This window comes from Mastacembelus armatus, chromosome 3 (assembly GCF_900324485.2).
Source record: "Mastacembelus armatus chromosome 3, fMasArm1.2, whole genome shotgun sequence".
In the NCBI taxonomy this organism is placed as follows: domain Eukaryota; kingdom Metazoa; phylum Chordata; class Actinopteri; order Synbranchiformes; family Mastacembelidae; genus Mastacembelus; species Mastacembelus armatus.
The window spans coordinates 22,471,529-22,492,362 of NC_046635.1; the positions used below are offsets into that span (position 1 = coordinate 22,471,529).

The window sequence follows — 20,834 nt, forward strand, 5'->3', positions numbered from 1 at the left end:
TGTTTTATGTGAGTTTAACAGAGGATGTGGAGATTAATGTGGAGATTAATGTACTAAATAACCAAAAGGCTCAACTGTGATGTCTGTTCTCTCAAATTTCTTTTTTGACTGTCTCTCCTTAACACTTACTGTTTTTATTATTTGGTGACACTTGATTAAAAAATTTATCTTACAGGGAGATAAACACACAACTATTTTGGCCATTAATTCCAGATTGGCTAGTCTTTGGTGGTCATTGGTCATGCAAAAACCAGGTCTGTGTCTGTACTCTGTCACATCTTGTATAGATATATATTTACTCAACAGAGTCCAGGACACTGTGAAAGAGGAAAATAAAATACCCTTAACATTACTCAGAAGAATAGACAATATGGCTGAGAGAACTAGTAGTGTAGTAATTCCATAGTTTTTCTATATTAACTCAAAAACGCTGCTCACTCTTTCCCACCATATCTAGACTGTGCTTCATTTTAAACCCAAGTCAGGAGATTCACGTTGATTCTGTCAGATCACAAACGTGGGATAACATATTTTACTTCTGGACACAATCATTCAAAAATGAAGAGACTAAACAGGTGCTTGTTATTTGAGAAGTAATAATCATGAATTGAAAAATTGTGATAGAAAACCTCAATAATGATATTTATGAGATAATTGTCTGTTTTGCTTTATGTGTGCTACCCTAATAGTCATGTGATGCCATCAGCCTCAGGTAGCTGTGTTTTTAGCTGTGTGCCACACCCGTGCAGCACCCTGCATGAACCCCATATTTCCTTATAATTACTACATCTGCTTATTTAGCCAGCATTTAATGTATAGTTGTGAACTCTTAGTGATGGTGTCCACACCTATGCCACAGATCAGGAGGTGATCTGTGGCCAATTATAGACTTATTGAGTTCAGTAGTTACTGGAACTGTAATTTGATAAAAATTCAAATGACATAGTTCAGTACTTTAATAAACTGTTCCACTGATGCTCATCACGTCATGGATAGTAGGTGATAAGGATTTCCTGCACTATGCAAACCAGTGCGTAAATATGCAGATATTCATATTTTTATAATCTACTTGTAAATTTTGGCTTAACCATGTTTAAAAAAAAAAAGTGTGCTTGCTTGTCTGTGTCCACCCAGTGTTACTTACTCTGGGTGCTTCCTGCTTGCTACAGGTGTGTCTCAGTTCACATATCAATCTTCACATTTGCCACTCTTCATGAGACTCTTCACTCTTCTTGCAAGACTTTCCTAATCATATATTGTATCATATCTGAAACTGTGGGAGCTGTGACAGAACTGTAGCAGTGTGCTACAGGTGGCATTGTATAGGATTAACACTGTGTCAAGGAACTGGGGATTATCAGTGTTTCCATTATCCTTTTTGCGTGCAGCAGGGAGCGAGCGCATGACTCCAGCCAAGACACTGGAGGAACTGCAGGGCTTTAGTGGATGTGGCTGAGCCCAAAACAGGAAACGGTTTTGAACCGCAGTCAGTAAATCTGACTCTCTGTGGTCTTGGATATGCACAGATGAATATTAGAGGGGTCCAAGTCTGTGAAAGCTTAGACCACATTGCTTGGCACTCACATTTGCTGTGCGGCCCTGGGCATAAAAGGTACATTTGTTAAAACACAGTAGGAAACACACTAATACTTTACAATAGCTTTATTTCAGTGCTGTGGTTTTGTTAACCTCTATGAATACAGTACATGTATACAATGTAGTTATCTTGGTACAGTGAAGTAAAATGTGCCCAGTATATATAAAACTATAAAGAAAAATCTTGATTTTAAAGGGCACATCCCCAGAAGATTTTTGTATTTATAGTAACTGGTCTAATAATTTTATTTTGAAGTATAATAAATTGTGTTCCTATATTAAGTTTATAGATCTGTATAGATGTTTTGATCTAACATGTTTTACTTTGATAGAAGTAAGCTCTGTGTTCACACAGAATAAACATGTTCACGTCTAGCTCTTGATAATTGCTGCTAATTCGGCCTCTTGCAATGTGATGTGTTTGTAGCTGCAAAAGGGATTTTCCTTTGTCTGCATGAGTCAAGGAATGCTGTTTGGCTGTTGGCTCTATTACGAGGTCTTCAAAAAGAAGCAATGTATTTCTGTGTTTGGGGAGTTGTGGTATGTGAAAAAATTTCCCCACTTTTTTTTTTTTTTTTTTTTGTGCTTGTCTCAATTCTTTCTTTCTTTTACCTCCCACTCCTATGTCTATGTGTGTGTTTGTGTATGTGTGTATGTATATATACACACACATACCACTTTTCCCCAAATCAGTACCCAACTCATTGGCTGTTCAGAGTGACTTCACTGCCAAATATGCATGAAAATGTCACGCTTTGTTTAGAGGCTGTGTGCCGAGCTGGTAAATTTGAACCGCAGAAAGAAGACCAGAGGCTGCCTGAGAGGTCCCCACAACCAGAGACCATCACGGCTTCTCCAATCTAACAACTGAATAAACTCACTAAAAAAAAAAAACAAACCGCAAAAAAAAACCATTTTGGTCTTCAGCTGTTAAAAACACTCCACTTATTTTTTGTTTGACCTGTTTTCAAGTTTTAGATTCAGGTTTGGTGTCATTTCCATACCTGTGCATACATACAGTTGTTTTTCATTATAGGTACAAATAGCTGGGGGAACATTACTTTAGCAAAAACCCAAATGTGAACAAGGTGCTTGTCTTCAAATTTGAAGAGTGTTATTACAAGATCAAGGAAAGGTCTTTTGTGATATGCAATCCCGGAACTTTGTCCAGTTAGACCTCTGCATGTGGCCAGCATGCATCTTCTTATAGTCTGTAATAGCTTTCTTTGTTTTCCCTGTAATTTAAGGAAAGGTTGAGTCTGTCCACCTTTTTTCTGTATGCTGTTTGATCAGTGGTGCTGATTAGGTGCTCAAATATTGTATTATTGACCAACTTAATGATGAGGTCAGAGTGGAACGATGCAGTGCAGTCGTATGTCCAGGTGGGACTGGGCTGGGCTGATTTTATTGCAACCACGGTGGAGCACTTGGAGTGGTAAGAAAACTGGTGTGGGTTGAGTGTAAAGGAGAGTCTGGAGTTCCGTTGTCCTGGTTAGCCTACATATACCAACATAGTTGATGTGAGAACATGTCTAGCGGATCTAGCCTTTAGCCCCGTCCTGTTACGGCACTTTCAGTGATTTCTCCTCTGGAATGATGCTCAAACCTGAACTGCTCACCAGTGTTTGGAAAATGGAGTAACACTAGACTGCAACACTGATGCTGTAGTTTTCAGTCTAATGTTCTCCAGAAGATTCTGGCACCCATAGGTGTATTTTGGTGCATAAAGGGTGCTTGTTTTTTTATTTATTTATTTTTTAAAAACAGATCCATGGCTGGTATATGTTCACATGTCACCATGTCGACTTCTGTACTGTGCAAAAAGACCAAATTAGAGAGGAGGAAGACTTGAAATGCTGCTTTGAGAAAAGGTTAACATTTTGAACACAGTTATGACAACAAGACATGGACAACATGGTTAATGAGGTTTCTACTTCTCACAGGTTGTTCCTGACTATATAATGAACATTTCCATGACAGTCAGCATAACAAAAATAAACACACTGAAAGTATGCACAGTAAGATGAGCATAAAACTGGTAACTGGTCAGTTTTAAGGAATTCAAGGTCCAGGATAATATTGACCCTCCACTATTCATAGATTGGTTATGAAAAAGAGAAAACCCAGAAAAAGGAATGAAAAATAAGAGGTAAAGAAAGAGAAAATATTATATTAAACCAGGATGCTTTCTTTTCCCTTCTCTCAGATAGTGCAACTTGACATAACCATCTGGTTATTATGACAGCCTCACACTCCCTTTCCCCAGAAAAATGGTTTAGATCTCAAGAACACTACTCTTTCTTCTGGAGTCAGTGTGCTGCAGGTGGTCTAAGAAAATAGAAGTATAAATGTTGATTAATTCCCTACTCGCCTTGTTTGGGCCTGAGAGGGGCCCATCGTCGGCTTGGCTCTGCCGCACTCTTATTTCACATATTTTCCATGACTGTTTGGGATACTGTTGAGCCAATCACATGTGTTACCCATTATCTTGTGCTGTAGCCATGTCCTCATTTTTTTTTTTTTTTTTTGTGTTCATGCTATTTTGTTCTCTTCATTAGGACACACTGCAAAGGATGTTATTAGTTTGCATTGATTTCCTGTATATATTGCCTCCAAGCTTCATTATCAGTCTATAGGCACCTTCTGTCTGACTTATACATTGACTGATAAGAGTTCTGATGGTTGCTCGGCAAGGAGCAGGAATGTCTCATCTTGTGCTCACTGGATCTGAGCCTGTTGTTTTAGATTTTTCTGGCTAAACTCAGAATAGGCAGAGGGATAGGCAATGCATTTTAAGGTTTCTATGATCCTTTGTATACAACTGTATTATTCTATTTTAGACATAGTACAATAGATGTGGAGCGGTATGGTGATTAGTGCTGCTGCCTAACCAACCAGAAGGTTCAAAATTTGAACCATCCAGCCAACTGGGGCCTTTCTGTGTGGAATTTGCATGGTCTCTCTGTGAATGTGCGAGTTTGCTTCAGGTACTCTGGCTTCCTGACATAGTCCTAAAGACATGCAAATTAGGATGACTGGAAACTTTAAATTCCCTATAAGTGTGAATGTTTGTCTGTGTCTGTTTGTCAGCCATGTAATAGACTGGTGACCTGTTGAAGGTGTACTACGTGTCTCGCCTAGTGTCACCCAGGTTGCCCCCTACATCCCCTGCATCATTTCTTTTCAGTTCATCCTATGAAATATTGTCATTTTAGTAGCTGAAAAAAACTACTGAAAAACATATGAAAATCAATGTTTAAGAAAGTAACAATTACCTTCTCAGTTTGAATAAAGTTAAGAACTAGTAGAGCTTTGTGATGGAGCAGATAAATATATGTAAGTTAAACTAGTAAATGGATGATTCTTTCTTGGTTTCAATCCTGTGATCTCTCACTGGCTATAATCAGGAATAGAAAAACAACCTGTGTTGATCTGCCCTTCACACATTACACACATTGTTTTATTCATCCACTGAGCACACTGACTCAGCCGACATGTTTACTAGCATAATTGCATTGGAGATGTGCAATATATACTGATTGCTGGCAGTAACCTTTTTGCCTCTGAGAACAAGACACCTGAGTCTGGAGCTACATCCTTGTGAAAATGATTGATCTGCACTAGGAGACAGGATCCCAGGCGGGTCTTACAAGTTCACACATCATTTTTGCTAAAATATAGGGACTGTACTGAGCTATAGTCTGTTTATAGTCCCAATTTTAAGTAAGCTTATTGCTTTGTCATAACTCACATCTAGTATAAGTAATTATTCATCAAACATTTAGAGCAAGTCCACTAAATGGAATAACAACGCAGTCAAGCAGCCGTCAAAATTCCAAAGCAATGGCTCAAACATTCCTAAGAGGACGGCTGATTTGCCATCACGTCCTGTTTTGTAGTTGTTATGAAAACAATGAATCTTCTGACAGGTGGAGCTTTCATGCCTTCAGTCATTTACACAGTTTAGCTTTGGTTTCCATGAAATGTGGCATTGACGTATAAAAGTAGCTATGTCCTGTTGTTCCTGTCTACCATCAGAAGGCAGCAGCATATTTCTGTCTTTACAACTAAGCCTCCCCCTTGCGATATTTTCAGCAGGTACCTGAAAAAGAAAACCCTGTGACCTGTGGTGTCCTGTTTCTCTTACTTTGCTAACTGGACAACAACCAGCCTATGAGCCTATTCTTTCCGCTCAGTGAGTTAACTAAGCAGAGCTTTTGTGATTATGATAAATCTATTATATGTAGTTAAAACAGTATTGAGAAAACCATACGAGCTATGTGAAGACAAAAACGCACACACTAGGGTGCCACTGTTTGGTCCCCAGAGAAACTGTTTCTGCTATGATTCCTATCTTAGTTAAGTTTTTTTTTTCCCAACCATTGTGTTGGACAAATGAAAAGCTGAAAGCAGTGCAAGTAAACTTAGATCTCTAGCAGAATTTTAGTATTTCAGTCTTTAAGTATAAATAGATGAACTACACCCTTCTCGTTTACTCTATTCCTGTCACAAATACACACTGACAAACATTCTCTCTTACTTTGCTTGCAAATATAAACACATGGTACTCATCCTCACATGCTCCGTATCCATTCACTGCACACGCTCTGCTTTGGCACTCAGGTTTTTGTTTTGTTTAAATGTGGCGAGCTATGACAAACAGTGGAGAAAAGAAGGTGGCCGGCCGTTGTCTAAGGTGAACATAGTGATAGTTAAGACTGTTGGTAAAACCAGATTGTGTTAGTCAGCTGTCACATTGGCAGAAGATACTCTCTCAAGTGTCTTCATATTTTTTTTGTTTTTAATGATTCATTTTATAATCATTAAAAGAGGCACCCTGAAGACTGCTTAGTTCGTGTGATTCGATGGAGTCTCTTAAAATACATTTAATGGATATGTAAACCATAGTGCGTTATTTTATTTATTATATTAAAGCACCACAACTCATGTACTGGCAAATGTCATGTTTAAACCACATTATGTTACTCATAATAAAGTGTTTTTTTATGTAAAGTCTTTTTCTTACAAAATTACAGAACTAGTCAAAATGCAAAATGTCAGAGGGACAGCAGGGATAATATCTTAATGATCATTCCTTTCATATCCTGTTATGTTTGCTGTTAAAGTATCACAAGAAGTTGGTGCTCTCCAGTCAGTCAGGCATATTGAAATACATGTTAGTTTCCGATCCTAAGTGTATCCGTATTGCGTGAGATATTTCAGCATGTGATGGGTGGATGTTGTAACCGCAATCTTTGTGTCTTTGCAGGTACTGGGTCGGTGCTTCCTTACGGTGATGCAGGTCCATTTCCAGTTTCTGTCACAGGCTTTGCAGAAGGTACAACCTGTGGCTCAGTCCTGCCTGGCAGAGGCTCTTGCCCAAGCCCAGGAGCGTTGTGCCAATGCCCGCTCTCAAAACTCTGACCTTGGGCCCCTCTCGGAGCTGGAGGAAGCCTCTCGCTCATGGAAAGGTGCAGCTGAGGTATGTAGCCGCAGGCTTGGGCTTTGGAAATCTGGGGTTTGTCTGTGTGAACTGTAAAGCTGACAGCTTGCTGAGAAATGTCACCCATTTGTGATTTCCAGCCTCAATTTCCCATTTCCTCTTTTTTAGGTTGCAGTTTGTGAGGTCTGTGAGCCCTTGTAAGGGAGACAATTTTGTAAACTCCCTACTAATCCCCAGGCTGATCAGTTCTCCTGGCTCATTTTGAGCTTTGTTGGTGAGAGCGAGGGAGAAAGAATAGTGGATTGATTGGTCTTTTAAGCCCTGGCATGCAGAGTGTTAGCCCTGCAACGGGCTGGATAGACCCTGCTAGAATTTGCTTTTGGTTGTCTAGGCAGAGGGGGGTGGGAAGGTCTCTGTCTCCCCATGTTTAACATCTCTCTGATAACAACTTTCTTTATTTCCTGATATTTTTTTTTTTTCAAGTACAGAAGAGAAGCACTCATTCTTCGTTTTTGTACTCTGTGATCTTGTGCTGGCGTTGTGTAGATGTTCTACTGTCACTCTGACCCAGTACTCCGTTCTGTGCTACTGTGCCCTCAGGCTACAGCAAGGCTTAGAGAGAGCGGCCGGGACGGCTGCCTGGCAGGCATCCAGGTTCAGCAGCTCTTCTGCTCCAACAACACCACCATCCCTGAGCACCAGCTGAAGGAGCTCAACATGAAGATAGACAATGCTTTACAGGTACTCTCTCATCCTTTAAACCATGGCTGGCAACAGAGGAACTCCAGCGCCTTGTAGGTTTTTCTTAGAAATACCACTTTCAAGTAAAAGTAGGGTGCTTTATACCATGTAGCATTATTAATGTACTTAACATTAACATGGAAGGTGTAACATTAAAATGTATTGTTCCTGGGGATGAAAATAGTGTTGGCTGATAGCTGATCATGTTTTCTCCATTACCTTATAATCTAGGCCTATAGAGCAGCACTAGAGAGCCTGGGCCATAGTGAGTATGCACTAAAGGCCGGCTTTCATCTTAACCCCAAAGCTGTGGAGGCAGCCTTGCAGGTGAGTGCACTCCCAAAAAGTCAATAAACTCTTTTATAGAATGTTGCATAAGAAGGGGTAACTGAGAATAATATTATTGACCAATACAGTCTATGATTGTATGACTTTTTAACTGTAATTTGCTTTGTGTTTCTATCATGTGTCACAGTATTTAGTGCTATATTAGTTTACATGTTGGTGTTTGTGTGCAGGGCTGCTGTAGTGAGGCTGAGGCCCAGCAGGCAGGAAGGATGCAGACAACCTCCCAGCCCATCCAGTGTGAGCTGCCCACCATCCCTGTGCAGATCGGCTCACATTTCCTCAAAGGAGTGTCTTTCAACGAGTCAGCAGCTGAAAATCTCAAACTGAAAACGGTAGAATGTCTGACCTATTTGGCCACCACCATCATTATTCTCCAGAAAATTTCAAGTTGCCCTGTTGGTTTCAAAAAATTCATCAGTGTCCTCAACCTTCGCTGGGTTACCAGTTGATGAAAAGAATTTGCTCATTGTTTTACTAGTGATGGTTCTAGTTTCCTGTTTTAGTGCCATCTTTAAGATAGCATCAGAAAACAGTGATCGCAGACTGTTTTGTTTATGACCCACTGTGTTTTTTGTCCTCAGCACACGATGCTGCAGCTCATTAGGGAGGCACTGGGCCAGAACGGAGTGACCACCAGGGATGACTCTCCTGTCACCGAGGTCCTCAACCAAGTCTGCCCATCCAGTTGGAGAGGAGCTTGCAAGACAGCTGTCCAGCTGCTGTTTGCCCAGGCTGGTCTGGTGAGTAAATGTTAAAGACCAAGGTTGCTATGGTGGGACTCTGGGAACCAAGCTAGACTATGTTTTACAATGGACAAATGGCATTGCCTATACAAAGTTTAGTTACATTTGTGACTACAGGATTTTTAATTTCTTTTGCATATATAACCTTGTAAGATAAAGTAATTTTTTTTAATATAGTTCAATGACTTTCTTTCATTTTTACTTTTTTTTTTTTTTTCAATTTAAAGATCAAATGCTCCTCTAGTTTTCCTCTGTTCTCCTCTAATAGAGAACTACTGTTTGTGCAAAGTACATTCTCAGTCAGTATGTTGGTCTTGTTAAAATCCATCACTGCTGTGTATCTGATAATACAGTGCAAAGTAGGTGGCATGCTGATGTGAACAGGCCTGTTGCACTTCACTGACACTTCTGCTAAAGTTACAGAATACTTTTCCTTTGTGTTCCTGCGTGTTTGGCAACTTACATGCCATTGTTTGTCAGATGTGTAATGGAGATGAGATCTGTCCACTTGCTTTAAGGCAGCCGAGAGGTGTAAACAAATACCGGAGACACACAAAAGGAAAGAATAATTCCTGCAGCATCTGGGTGAAGGATGGGCTCCCCCCATCTCCTGCCCCCCTCCTACTAAAAAGGAGAGTGAGTCATTGTGAGGGAGGGTCAGCAGCACGACTCTCATCAGAATAACACCAGTGTGTTTATATCTGGTGTTTATTTCCTCTGTGTGGTCTGCCCTGCTTTGTGTGTCAAACCAAGGGAGTGTTCTTATCCAGCCCTCCCAGCCTCGTGCTAACTGTAAAACAATCTCTTAGTAATAGATGAGCGCTTTGCTGTAGCTCCTTATCTATGCCTATCACCACTAAAACAGATCACACGCCACCCTACATGGACTCAAACATTCACACACACCTACTCATACACATATACACAGTCTTTTTCTCTCTTTTTTTTTTTAAACACAGTCTTCACAGTGTTACCATATCTGTTGTGTTCCTGGCAATATTACCAAGCAGCAACTCCCTTTTTCCTACTAGTCATGAGTTTGTGAGTCAAAGAAGTTGACCTCTGTTTTTCTTCTCTTCCTCCTGCTTCCTGCCCCCGACAGTTTTGTTGTAGGTGCTTCAACGTAGCCGATAGACTATTGGCGTGTATGTGTAGCTCTCTGTGAGGATACACCTGGTTTTTTAATAACAATAGTGTAATTTCCTGCAATACAGGAAATAGACTCCTCCTACTTTCTCTCCCTCTTTGTGACCCAGCTCAGTGGGTCTCGAGGAGCCAAGACTGCTTTCAAAGAACTTACAAGGATGTTTGACGAGTAGCTGCCTGGAAGGCTAGCCTGTTTGTTGTCACTGCCTGGAAGCGTTTGGCTTCCTCACCTTGACCCACCTTGGCTTGGTGGGAAATTAAAATCAGATACCAATAAAAAGCCTTTGACTTTTGTCTAAGCCTTTTTATATTACCACACCTGGTAAAAGTGCTAAATCTGACATACTGTAGTGGATTGAGCCAGTTTCTTATGTTGCAAAATCGATCCTCCTGACAGTTTAAATGGCTGTATGTATAAATGACTAAGCATAAAATGTGCTATAAGGCAGGCTTAACAAGGTAAATATGCAAAGAAATAAATGGTTGTAAAGAAAGTCTTTCAGAGATGGTAATGGACGTGTGTCTGTATTCCCAACAGGTTGTCGTTGATACAGCTCAGATTGAGAACAAGGAGGCCTACGCTCCCCAGATTACTCTGGAGGGATCCAAGGTGGTGGTTCAGGTTCCTTCAACATGGTGAGTACATCAAGATTATGTTGTTTTTACTTTGAATCTCTTTTTATACTCTGACAAATGGATTTTTACAGGGATCACAGTCCTAATAATTTTTGTCTCAGCCAAAAATACCAAAACTGATCATTGTTAATGACACATCTTGAACATACGAACAAGAAATTGAGAATTACTCAGGAACAGTTACATATAACAATATTTGATTGTGTGGTTTTGTATACACAACAGAACATAAGTGTTGCAGAGTAAGCAGACACGTAAATGTCATATATACAGTCAAAATTGGGAGTCGAGGGAAAGTCAAATTTAGGGAACAACATGATGATGTGTTGTTGTTTCATGCCTGAGATTTCCCTGAAGCAAGATATAAAACTGTCAGGATCTTATGTTCACAATACAATCAAGCGGACTGGAAAATCTGGTTAATACTGTATTAATAAACCGAGTACACTGATATCTGCACACACATGCAAAACATTTGCACTAACCATACTTACTTAAGCAGTGTATTATTGAACCAAGTTACTGTGACCACATCTTGAAATAGATTTTTTTTTTTTTTTTGTTGCTTTGTGTTGGATTTCATAACCAGTGCCCAAGACAGTCTTATAGCTGTCAATATTAACATTGTGGTTTGCACCAGGTCAAAGGGGGTTCATGATGTTGAATTCAGTATAATACATCAAGTCAGTATGCAGTCTGTTTGTGTTTATGCCATTTTATGTCATTTCAGAACTACCCCATAAATAAAACATAATGTTGGAGAGGAAACTCATCACTGGCCTGCCTAATATAGATGTTATTTTCATAGTTTTTACATTCATGGCTGGGAGTTGTCTGTTAAAACTACATTATACCTTTAGCTGCTGAGTAATTCCATTCCAACATGGATATATTTGATAGATAGTGGGCCAAGGCAAAGTCACAGAAACTTCCTTCAAGATGTAATTTGTTAGGAGCCAGTGCGATGTGAGCTGGTATGTTTGATTTTTAAAAATAGACTACGAATACACATATTTTTTCTTGTTTATGAATATTACATTTTAGGTTTAGCAATTTCATGTGGGCTTTTGTGTTTTAAGAGATTATTGGATTAGTAGTCCCTTTTTTGTGTTGTGTGTGTGTGTGTACTTATGTGTGCGTGTTCAGGTGTCTAAAGGAGGACCCAGCCACCATGTCCCTGCTGCAGCGCAGCTTGGACCCAGAGAAGACTCTTGGCCTAGTAGATGTGCTCTACACAGCTGTGTTTGACATCAACAGGTGGAAAGAGAGAAAGTGAGTGATTGTTAATTATAAATCACCACTTCATTTTCTAACATATAGTGTACTCATCACCTGGTAAAGCCATCTGTTGATACTAAGGGTTATTTTACTCCTAGCCTGTTTTGTTTTGGTTAAAATGAACCACAGTGTGTTTGCGCTGTTTGTCCAGACTGTTTGGGCTGATGTGAAAGCTGTTAGCTCAGCCCTGGTGCATACCAAAGAATTTCACCGATCCATGTGCCAGGATTATCTACTGCTTATCCTGGCACATCCAGGGTCACAGGGATGCTGGAACCAATCCCAGCTGACATTGTGCAAGAGACGGGGTACACCCTGGACAGAGAGCAAGTCGGGCACATAAAAACAAAAACTCTCACTCACATTCACGCCTGTGTAAAATTTAGAGTCACCAATTAACCTACCTCCAACCTGCATGTCTTTGGACTGTGGGGGGATGCCGGGGCACTCAGAGAAAACCAATGCACATATGGGGCGAACATGCAGACTCCCCACAGAAAGACCCTAGTGTCGAATGTAATTTGAACCAGGGACCTTCTTGCTGTGAGAGGTGACAGTGCTATCCACTGCAACAAGACGTCACTTTTTTCCACATCTACCTGATGTCATTCATAATATACAGTCAATTTACAGCCTAATATTCCTTTGTGATCTCTTTAGAGACAAGTGTACCCATTAGACACATTAAAGTGCTTCATGTCTTTCTGTCAGTGAATGTAATATAATTTCAGTTGGCAATTGGCAAAACTGTCCAATCAGTGACTTCCCTGTCAGTTTGGATAACTTCATGTTTAGCTCATCTTGGCTGGTTTGTAAAAAGTCAGTGTGAACATAAACCAGGTCAGAAGTAAAATGCAACAGTGGATTTTTCCCATGGTTCAGTTCAAGTGAATAAAATTGCATAACGTATTAATGCTTCTTGTATTACTTTTATACTAAGTAGTTAAATACTTCTTTTTTCCATCCTTCCAAAAGAGAGCAAACCTTGCCTACTATTCAGATACAACTGCAGCGGGAGAGCACAGACTATGGCAGTCAGGCAGACCTGCCTCCAGGCTCCAGCTCCAAGACCTCCAGTGGACTGCCCAAAACAATATCTAAGCTCACTTCCAAGTTCACCAAAAAGGTTTCATCCAGCTCTAATAGTGGGGGCAGTTACTCCATCCCTAGCACACCATCTCGCAGCATGTTAACACCCAGTAGCTCTGAGGAAAAGGCCAAAGGCCTGGGACACAGTGATAGCAGGCTGCACAGTGTCTTGCACATGGGCAGCCTGTCTTGCACCCCTGATTCTACCCAGCAAAGCCAGTTGGCCAATGGCTCAGTGTCTGAAGACCAGGGGATGAACCTGCCGACTGACCAGGAAATGCAGGATGTCATCGACTTTCTCTCAGGATTCAACATGGGGAAATCCCAACAGGCTTCACCCCTGGTTAAGAGGAGGAACTCTGTGGCGTCTGCAAACCCCGCAGAGCTGAAGCCGCCTAGTGGAGCTCTGCCCACATCCCAGTCTATTTCTCACACTGCCCTACAGCCCCCAGCTCAGACCCTGCCCCAGCCTCAGCCACAACCTCAATCGGTGCAGAAGCAGCAGCCTCAGCCGCAACCACAGCCACCTACTCCACAGCAACAGCAGCCCCAGCAACAGCAGCCCCCTCCTCCACCTCAGCAGCCCTCCCCACAAACGCTGCAGTACTACCAGCATCTCCTTCAGCCCATCAGTCAGCAACAGCCACCTCCTCCTCAACTCCCTCCTCAGCAGACTCCATCACAGGTCCTGCCACAGCAGAGAGTGGCAAGTAAGTGGCTTGGCACTTCTGGGCAGCAACCTCCACCACAAGGGCCCCCAGCAGGACTGTCACCTCTGGGTCCCATTGGGCAGTGGGGATCCCCTGGACTGCCAGATCTGAGCTCAGACCTGTACAGCCTGGGCCTGGTTAGCACCTACATGGACAGTGTCATGTCAGAAATGCTAGGTCAGAAGCCGCAGGGGCCCCGCAACAACACTTGGCCCAACAGGGATCAGAGTGAGGGAGTCTTTGGAGTCCTAGGAGACACGCTGCCATTCGACCCAGCAGGTGAGCTCCACTTGCCTCCTGTACTTCACTAGGTGAACCACACATCAGGCTAGGAGGGACATTGTTCATCAGGTTCCTTAGAAATATAGTTTAAAATATAGTTTTAAAAATGTGGTAAGAATAATCAACGCATTACACTTAATTAAAGCTTCACTGATGTGCACTCTGTAAATGTTGTCTTTCTGTTTGATGCGCCATTATGACTGGCTTTTCAAAGAACATGTTTTTAGAGCTTTACCAAATTGGACAAGCATCATTCAAAAAGGCATACATGTAATTCAAAAGATAGAACCTAATTGTGTGTGTGTGTGGTCAGCTCCAGCATTGAAGACAGAAAGAGTGGCTAGTGGTTGAATTGTTGATTGTGGCTCAATAAGCAGTAGACAGTAGATCGCTATATAAGTTTTGGTTTTCCCATCTTCAGTCAGATTTGGCTTGGAATAAGTTTTTTGACGCTGATACTGATAAAGTGTTTCAAAGATTTGATAGAGATATAATGGCTAAATGTATATTTACTTAAACATATAAACTATAGATTTCTTTGCTACATTTTTTTTTCGTTTAAGCTACAATACAATACAAAATTAGAACTGTTGCCTGTGATCTCTTGTCTTTGGTTATGGTCTCAATCTGTCATGTGCCTCTGTTGGTCAGCAGTCAGCAGTGGCAGGGGTTAGGCCTGGAGCTTTGCTGACATTATTGTTTCACTTTTCAAAAGCCCCAGAGAAGCAACTTTGCAATGTTTTTACGACTTGCAATGCAATAATTAGTTAGTGTGTGTTCATTATATCAGGGGACTAATGTTCTGGACAGGGTTGTGGGTGTCCTGAGTAACCTCAAGTGTCCATATATTCCAGTTGAAACGATTAAGATGCCTGCATTGGGAAAGCAGCTGACAAATAAAAAGTTACTCATCTAAATTCAAATCCGTCTTGTGCCATAAAAGAAAATTTGTTTGCATTGGTGCAGACATCAGTTTCTAAAAATCAAGGGACTACTGTACAAAAATTATCACCATGGACAAAAGATATCATTACATCATTACATTTCATTAAAATGTGGTTATTTCTATTAAAACATACAAGATGTGTGTTTCTTAGGCTTTATATTGTTCATTTAGTGCAGGAATTATCTTGTGTATGTTAAAATGTTACTAAAGTATAGATATTACTATACAAGGCAGGTGTTACGTACAACTTTGGACCCTGATCTCAGTAGCACAGTCAATGTAGGTCATATAGTGTGAGCATCTTCTTGTGGCTGCGACTCTTAAGCTGACAATTTATGCTGAATTAAGCGCGAGTCAGTTTCTATTTTTACAGCGCAGCACACTCGATTGCAGTCGAGGCCTATTGTGCAGAGTTGACTTAGAGCTATTGTGATTTTTCTGCTATGGTAGACAGTCTGGCTAAACGGATTGAGCTTTAGGGAGCCAAAGGGAAAAGCTGAGGGTGTCAGAAACTCACAGTTGTGTTTATCCTCCTTTTCATGTGCAGTTGGCTCTGACCCAGAGTTTGCACGTTACGTTGCTGGCGTCAGTCAGGCCATGCAGCAGAAACGGCAGGTGCAGCACATCCGTCGCCCTAGCAACACACGCAGCAACTGGCCAATGCCTGATGAGCAGCACAGGACATGGTCCCACCCAGAATACTACAGTGAAAGGTAGGTATCTGTACATGACAAATCTCTGGCAGTGAGACAGCTTTAACAAGTAACCAAGTGTAACCTACTTTAAATAGATTCTTAGATCCCTCATAACCTACAGCACAAAACAAAAACTTTTATCATTCCGTTCATCACAGATTTTTCTCATTTATTTAAAAAAAAAAAAAACTTTTTAAATACTGCATTGCTAAGACTGTAACAGAACTAATGCACCTTCATTTTTTGTGCCTTCAGTGAGGCTGTAAACAGTAGCTGGTCAGCCAATCAGGGGGACTCGGCTAGCTCCAGCGATGAGACGTCATCAGCCAACGGTGACAGTCTGTTCTCCATGTTTTCTGGGCCAGACCTTGTAGCGGCGGTTAAACCAAGGAGGTAAATCCCCAAATCATCCACTGGCTCAGATTTGTCAGGAAGTTCTGACTCAAGCTGCTACAACCAATGAGCTGAATTTCTTAAGGTGGTGTTCCACATAAAGTAGCCATCCTTTCTCTCCTCGTCACTTTTTCATTACACAGGTTGATAATTATTACATAAAGTGCTTCTGAGCATTTGTAAAAGTTACATATGCTCTCCTGTTGTCATATATACAAATTCCTATGAATCTCAGCTTTGATGAAGTCCCGTTTATAATATGTTTATGATATGATCAATTTCTCTGTCCTCAGAAAACACAGCTGTGGTGAGCCAGAGGTGTGCACCCTGCCCTCACCACCTCTCCATCACACCGGTGATGATAACCAGGTGTAGTATGAATTCCCCTTAACCAAAACAGAGGATTTAAAATAATAATATATATAGGATCATGAGGTCCTTTTGAAGCAAAAATGCCAACAACTGACCAGGTTCAGTGCTTCAAGTATGAAACTTCCTACTTTTCTTCTTCTTCAATGATTGTGGTAAATTTGAAGTATCTTTGGACTTCGGCTGTTAGTCAGGCAAAAGATGCTATTGGAACAATTTCAGTTTCGGCTCTGGGAAAACGGCCCTGGCATTTTTCACGTTTTGCAGACCTTTTGTAGACTAACTGGCTGATTGATTAGTTACAGCCCCACAAACTTATTCATGTGACGGATTAAAAGTGAGGAAAGTATCAGCAAACTCTTGGACATATGATAAACATAAATTCCCTTTCAACTCTCTTGCTAACATTGAAACAGATTTTGTTGTACCAATTAGAAACTGTCTGGCAAGGAGACTTTTAGGCATGGCTTCTGATGTTGACTTATCCGTATCCGTTGTGCTCCTCAGGACAGCAAAACTAAAACCTGGCCTCCCAAAGCACCATGGCAGCACTCCACCCACACCAACACCATGCCCAATCCCAGCTCTTCCCTGTACCAGATGAACATCCCTCCTTCCTCACAATGGAGTGACACCATGCAGATGCTGCAGTCTCCTGTGTGGTCCACTGCCAGTGACTGCTCCCCCTCCACTGGCATCTCCTCCGGTTTTCCTTTCACCCAGCAGCAGCAGCAGCAGCAGCAGCAGCAGCAGCAGCAGCAGCAGCAGCAGCATAAACCCATGACCAAGGGCTTTAAATCCTTCCCCCTGAAACACGAGCACAGGCCCTCCTACCTTCACCAGTACTGATCAGTCTGTAACGGTGAAGCGCCACAGAGGACCTGTAGCTGTTAGATGAGCCACTGAGTGGCTGAGCTGCAGCCATTACAGTCCACCCCTCTAAATTGGAAGATTTGAGGCAAAATTAAATATACACTGGCTCGATATTTTGTATCTATATTTTTCCATGTCAAACATCCCCATTTGAAAAAGAGATGTATTTTGAAGATTTTCTGAACTGCCACGTTTTAACTAGGAACGGTGCATGTGTCATGCTAGCAGCAGTTAGCCTACTGGTTGTGTCTCTTGTCTGTTGCCGCGTCCTCAGACAAGAGCTGGAGACATGCACGGCCGTCACCCACTTGCTTCTGCTGCTTGACGTCTGTGTAAAGGAGGGGACAGAGGCCTGCCCATAATATACTGTGTCTACATAGCTGTAACTGCCAAATCTCACGCAGGATGACTCGGTATACAGCTACCATCTACTGTTTCATAGCTTGTAAAATACTGATGTTCAAATATAAATATTTAGTTCTTTTTATTAAGAGGCTTTGAGCAGGCTCAGCATAAATATAGTAAGTCACTGCAGAGGTGTAATTTGAGAGAAATACACTACTTTTTCAACAACTGACCAGAGTCAAGAATTATAGCAGTAACTATGTGCCATGTTGGTATTGATAGCACTTGCAGAATATTATTTCCAACCAAAGCGTTGTTCAGAAGATGAATGGTGCTGAAGAGACAGGAGGTTTGATATTACTAATAAACAGTGAAGTTTCACACCCTACTGGATGAGAGTATAGGGGAATGTCTTCACACCCAAAAGCGCATTCATTTCCTCCTCTCTAATTGGCAGTTGTTTGTTCCTAGAGTGACACTAACTCCCATAAACCTAACTTTTTTTTCTGTTTAATAATACAATATTTTTCTTGTACAATTATTGACAGTATTAATCTTATTTTTGTATTTTCTTACATGTTATACCATTACTGTATGTTAGTATTCTTGTAGGCATATTACATAAAACATTATTTTCCACCTCCCAATGTGAAAAAGCACATTTTTCTTTCCTACAGAGATGAACTACACCATCTATCTATAAAGGTTACCAAATATGCCATGCTAAACACTAAAACATTGTGTGATGAGGGTGTTTTTGAGCCCTTGTTTCTTCGGTTTCTATGGCAATGGGCTCTATTTAAAAGCCCAGAATGTTATCTTTTTGTGATGTTTGCGGATGCCAATGTTGCCTGTATTTATGAAATGACAACATGTTTTCAGAAAACTAACATACTTAACATGTTTACAGAGAATTGTTTGCTGTATATACATATAAATATATATCTTTTTATAGTTCATGTGCTCTGCACAATCAAAATATAGGGTTTGTTGCTTTTTGTCTGTGTTATCTCCTTAACTGTTGCAGCCTTTTTTAAAGACATCATTACAGACCTTGGACTGTAACTGTTAGCTCCTCAGCTGTGTCAAATGGTTTACTAGTGGCTTCTACAAAACATTAAAAAAAATAACATTGTGTTGCCCTGATAGAAGATATGAAGGGGGACTGCTTGGCTTATGTTGCTTATTGTTCAAGCTGGCAACTGAATTTTTCCAAGTGTACCAGCAATGCAAAAAATGAATAAAAATTACTAGCAATTCAAAGTGACATCTTTGTATTTCTTGTGCAGAAAAGTCATTCACATCCATGCATAAGTGTAAAGATATTCAAAGATGTCCTCAGCTCCTGCTTAGAAACATTTTACACAACTTGGCTTCAGTGTCTCTGCACAGGCTGATTCTCTAAATCTGAAAGTAACAATTACTTTCAGAATGAGAAAATTTTTTTTAAAAAGTGGACAGCTCCGCTGACAAGAGGCTTCCATCGTCACGTCCCTCCGTACTCGTTCACAGTTGATATGGAGGCAGTAGATTCATTAGATGTAGCCTGGAAACAGAAACAGCAGCACACTAAGGAATAAGCCACTCAGGGGACAACACTATCATTACCACTTTAGTAACTCATGCACTGGGTGCTTTGTCTTTACATTTGAGGAGGGGAGTGTGTTGTCTGGGGTGGCATCAGCTATCGTTGCCAGGTAGACGATGTTGCGGTGTAGGATCTGTTGGTACCTGGTGGAAGAGGAGAAAAACAGCAGTTACAAACACACAGCTGGAAGATGTTCAGTCATCCAGGTGAAGCTATCTCGTCAGGGCAACAGGAGTTCTAGTTAAGTCGAAAGGTTTCACTGCTCATCAGGGTAGTTATTTCAGAGTAAGGGGAAGCTGGTTGGAGATCTCAGGATTTATCCTCCAAGTTGGTTTCACTCCACCTCTGGCCTGAATAGGTTCGTTAGGTGGACTATGGAAGTGAGCACAAGTAAAGGTGGTTAGGGTGTCCTCCCTGAAGGACAGGTGAAGACATACGGCATACGCGACATCGCTCCTCTTTTGTTTTGGTGTCCGGTCTTTGGGGTGAACCAGTCTCTGTCTCAGTGTGTTGGGTTGGTCTGAGGTGAACCAGTATGTGATGGCTTTCCAAAGATCCCTTTAAGCCTCTCTGAACTTAAAGGATAAATGTGAGATTACCCCCCTCCCCCTTCCCCTTAGACTGAAGAAGAAATGTCCAGTGAGATAGACACGCATGTCACGTGATGAGGCGCCTCAAGCTCAGAGCTGATTTAACGCTAAGCAGTTAGTAGTTTGACTTACTGTACACACTCCACTGCTCGCCCTTTCTGCATGTACTCAGTGATGCATCGTATTAACTGGTCGTTTTCATCCAGCAACTTGAAACAGACACGACAAATCACAGTGGTTAAATTAACTGTAGCGTAACTTAATGAAACATGCAGGTAGCTCAGCTGTAAACAAAGAGTCAACACTGGATAATGTTAGCTAGCTAACCGCTAACACCCTGGTTATCGATACTATAAAGTAGATAATGTGAGCCAAGAGCTCGTTGGCCGCTGAGTTAAGTGTGTGTGCCTCACCCTCTGTATCGTCTCCTGGTTCACTTTCGCTTTACCTCGTAGTTTTTTCGGAACAAATACAATCGACATGATTATTCAGTAACGTTTAGCTTTCATCTCATCACCCTTTGCTTCTCCTCCTTCTTCTTCTTCTTCGCATTCAATTGCGGAGCACTAACAATTTTTAAAAAATTTGCACATACCGCCACCTAGTGTATCGAGAGTGTCGATTTAGACAACACGTTTAAGCAGGAACACAAGGAATCTAACGTTATATCTGAAGTTTGTATTTCTACTCTTTCTGTAGTTTTCTATAGAACTCCTGCTACTTCCCCCTTTTTTTTAAAACCCGACGGGTTATCGTTGTGGTGCTGCCTCCATGTGGAGGGCTGCAGCCTCTTCACCTGAACAAAACTGCATTTGATTAACTCTAAAATCTTCCCTTGTGCCACCCTCCAGCCTAAATGTAAAAGCTGATGCAGGGTCAGTCATTATTCCATATTAATGTAATGTGAGACCACTGATTCTGTCCTGTGCTTTCTGAGCAGACACATGCTATAACATTGAAAACTGGGCAAAACTTGTGTATACAGCTGACCTATATAAACATGCTTCATTTGAAGGGGACATT

General features: G+C 41.2%; 2 protein-coding genes across 5 annotated transcripts in view; one reads left to right on the forward strand and one right to left on the reverse strand.

The window, feature by feature from the left end:
- The window catches only part of garre1 (granule associated Rac and RHOG effector 1), a 30,761-nt gene extending 12,043 nt beyond the window's left edge, over nt 1-18,718 (forward strand). For 3 of the 4 annotated variants that reach the window (XM_026293185.1, XM_026293183.1, XM_026293186.1), the window contains 12 exons: nt 6,866-7,078; nt 7,640-7,780; nt 8,012-8,107; nt 8,299-8,460; nt 8,710-8,868; nt 10,556-10,653; nt 11,800-11,925; nt 12,907-14,009; nt 15,506-15,671; nt 15,909-16,046; nt 16,340-16,415; nt 16,923-17,264. In XM_026293185.1, the coding sequence (XP_026148970.1) occupies nt 6,866-7,078; nt 7,640-7,780; nt 8,012-8,107; nt 8,299-8,460; nt 8,710-8,868; nt 10,556-10,653; nt 11,800-11,925; nt 12,907-14,009; nt 15,506-15,671; nt 15,909-16,046; nt 16,340-16,415; nt 16,923-17,264 (2,820 nt within the window). Of the gene's footprint in view, nt 1-6,865; nt 7,079-7,639; nt 7,781-8,011; nt 8,108-8,298; nt 8,461-8,709; nt 8,869-10,555; nt 10,654-11,799; nt 11,926-12,906; nt 14,010-15,505; nt 15,672-15,908; nt 16,047-16,339; nt 16,416-16,922 lie in introns of all 4 variants that reach the window. The other variant, XM_026293184.2, reaches the window with a different exon arrangement.
- A 172-nt stretch (nt 18,719-18,890) lies between these two features.
- ss18l2 (ss18, like 2) lies at nt 18,891-20,383 on the reverse strand. Its single transcript, XM_026293187.1, has 4 exons — nt 20,225-20,383; nt 19,944-20,020; nt 19,280-19,364; nt 18,891-19,179 (listed from the first exon to the last, which is right to left on the reverse strand). Exons 1-4 carry the CDS (start codon nt 20,291-20,293, stop codon nt 19,120-19,122), a joined length of 291 nt encoding a protein of 96 aa, XP_026148972.1. The 5' UTR covers nt 20,294-20,383; the 3' UTR covers nt 18,891-19,119.
- Nucleotides 20,384-20,834: the final 451 nt, after the last annotated feature.

What these genes read in the sequence shown, in the direction of transcription:
- ss18l2 (XM_026293187.1), bottom strand. Translation starts at nt 20,293, where the DNA reads ATGTCGATTGTATTTGTTCCGAAAAAACTACGAGGTAAAGCGAAAGTG. An exon ending in ACCAGGAGACGATACAGAGG is followed by an intron (nt 20,021 to 20,224) that starts GTGAGGCACACA and finishes GTCTGTTTCAAG; the next exon opens with TTGCTGGATGAAAACGACCA. An exon ending in ACACACTCCCCTCCTCAAAT is followed by an intron (nt 19,180 to 19,279) that starts GTAAAGACAAAG and finishes TTCTGTTTCCAG; the next exon opens with GCTACATCTAATGAATCTAC.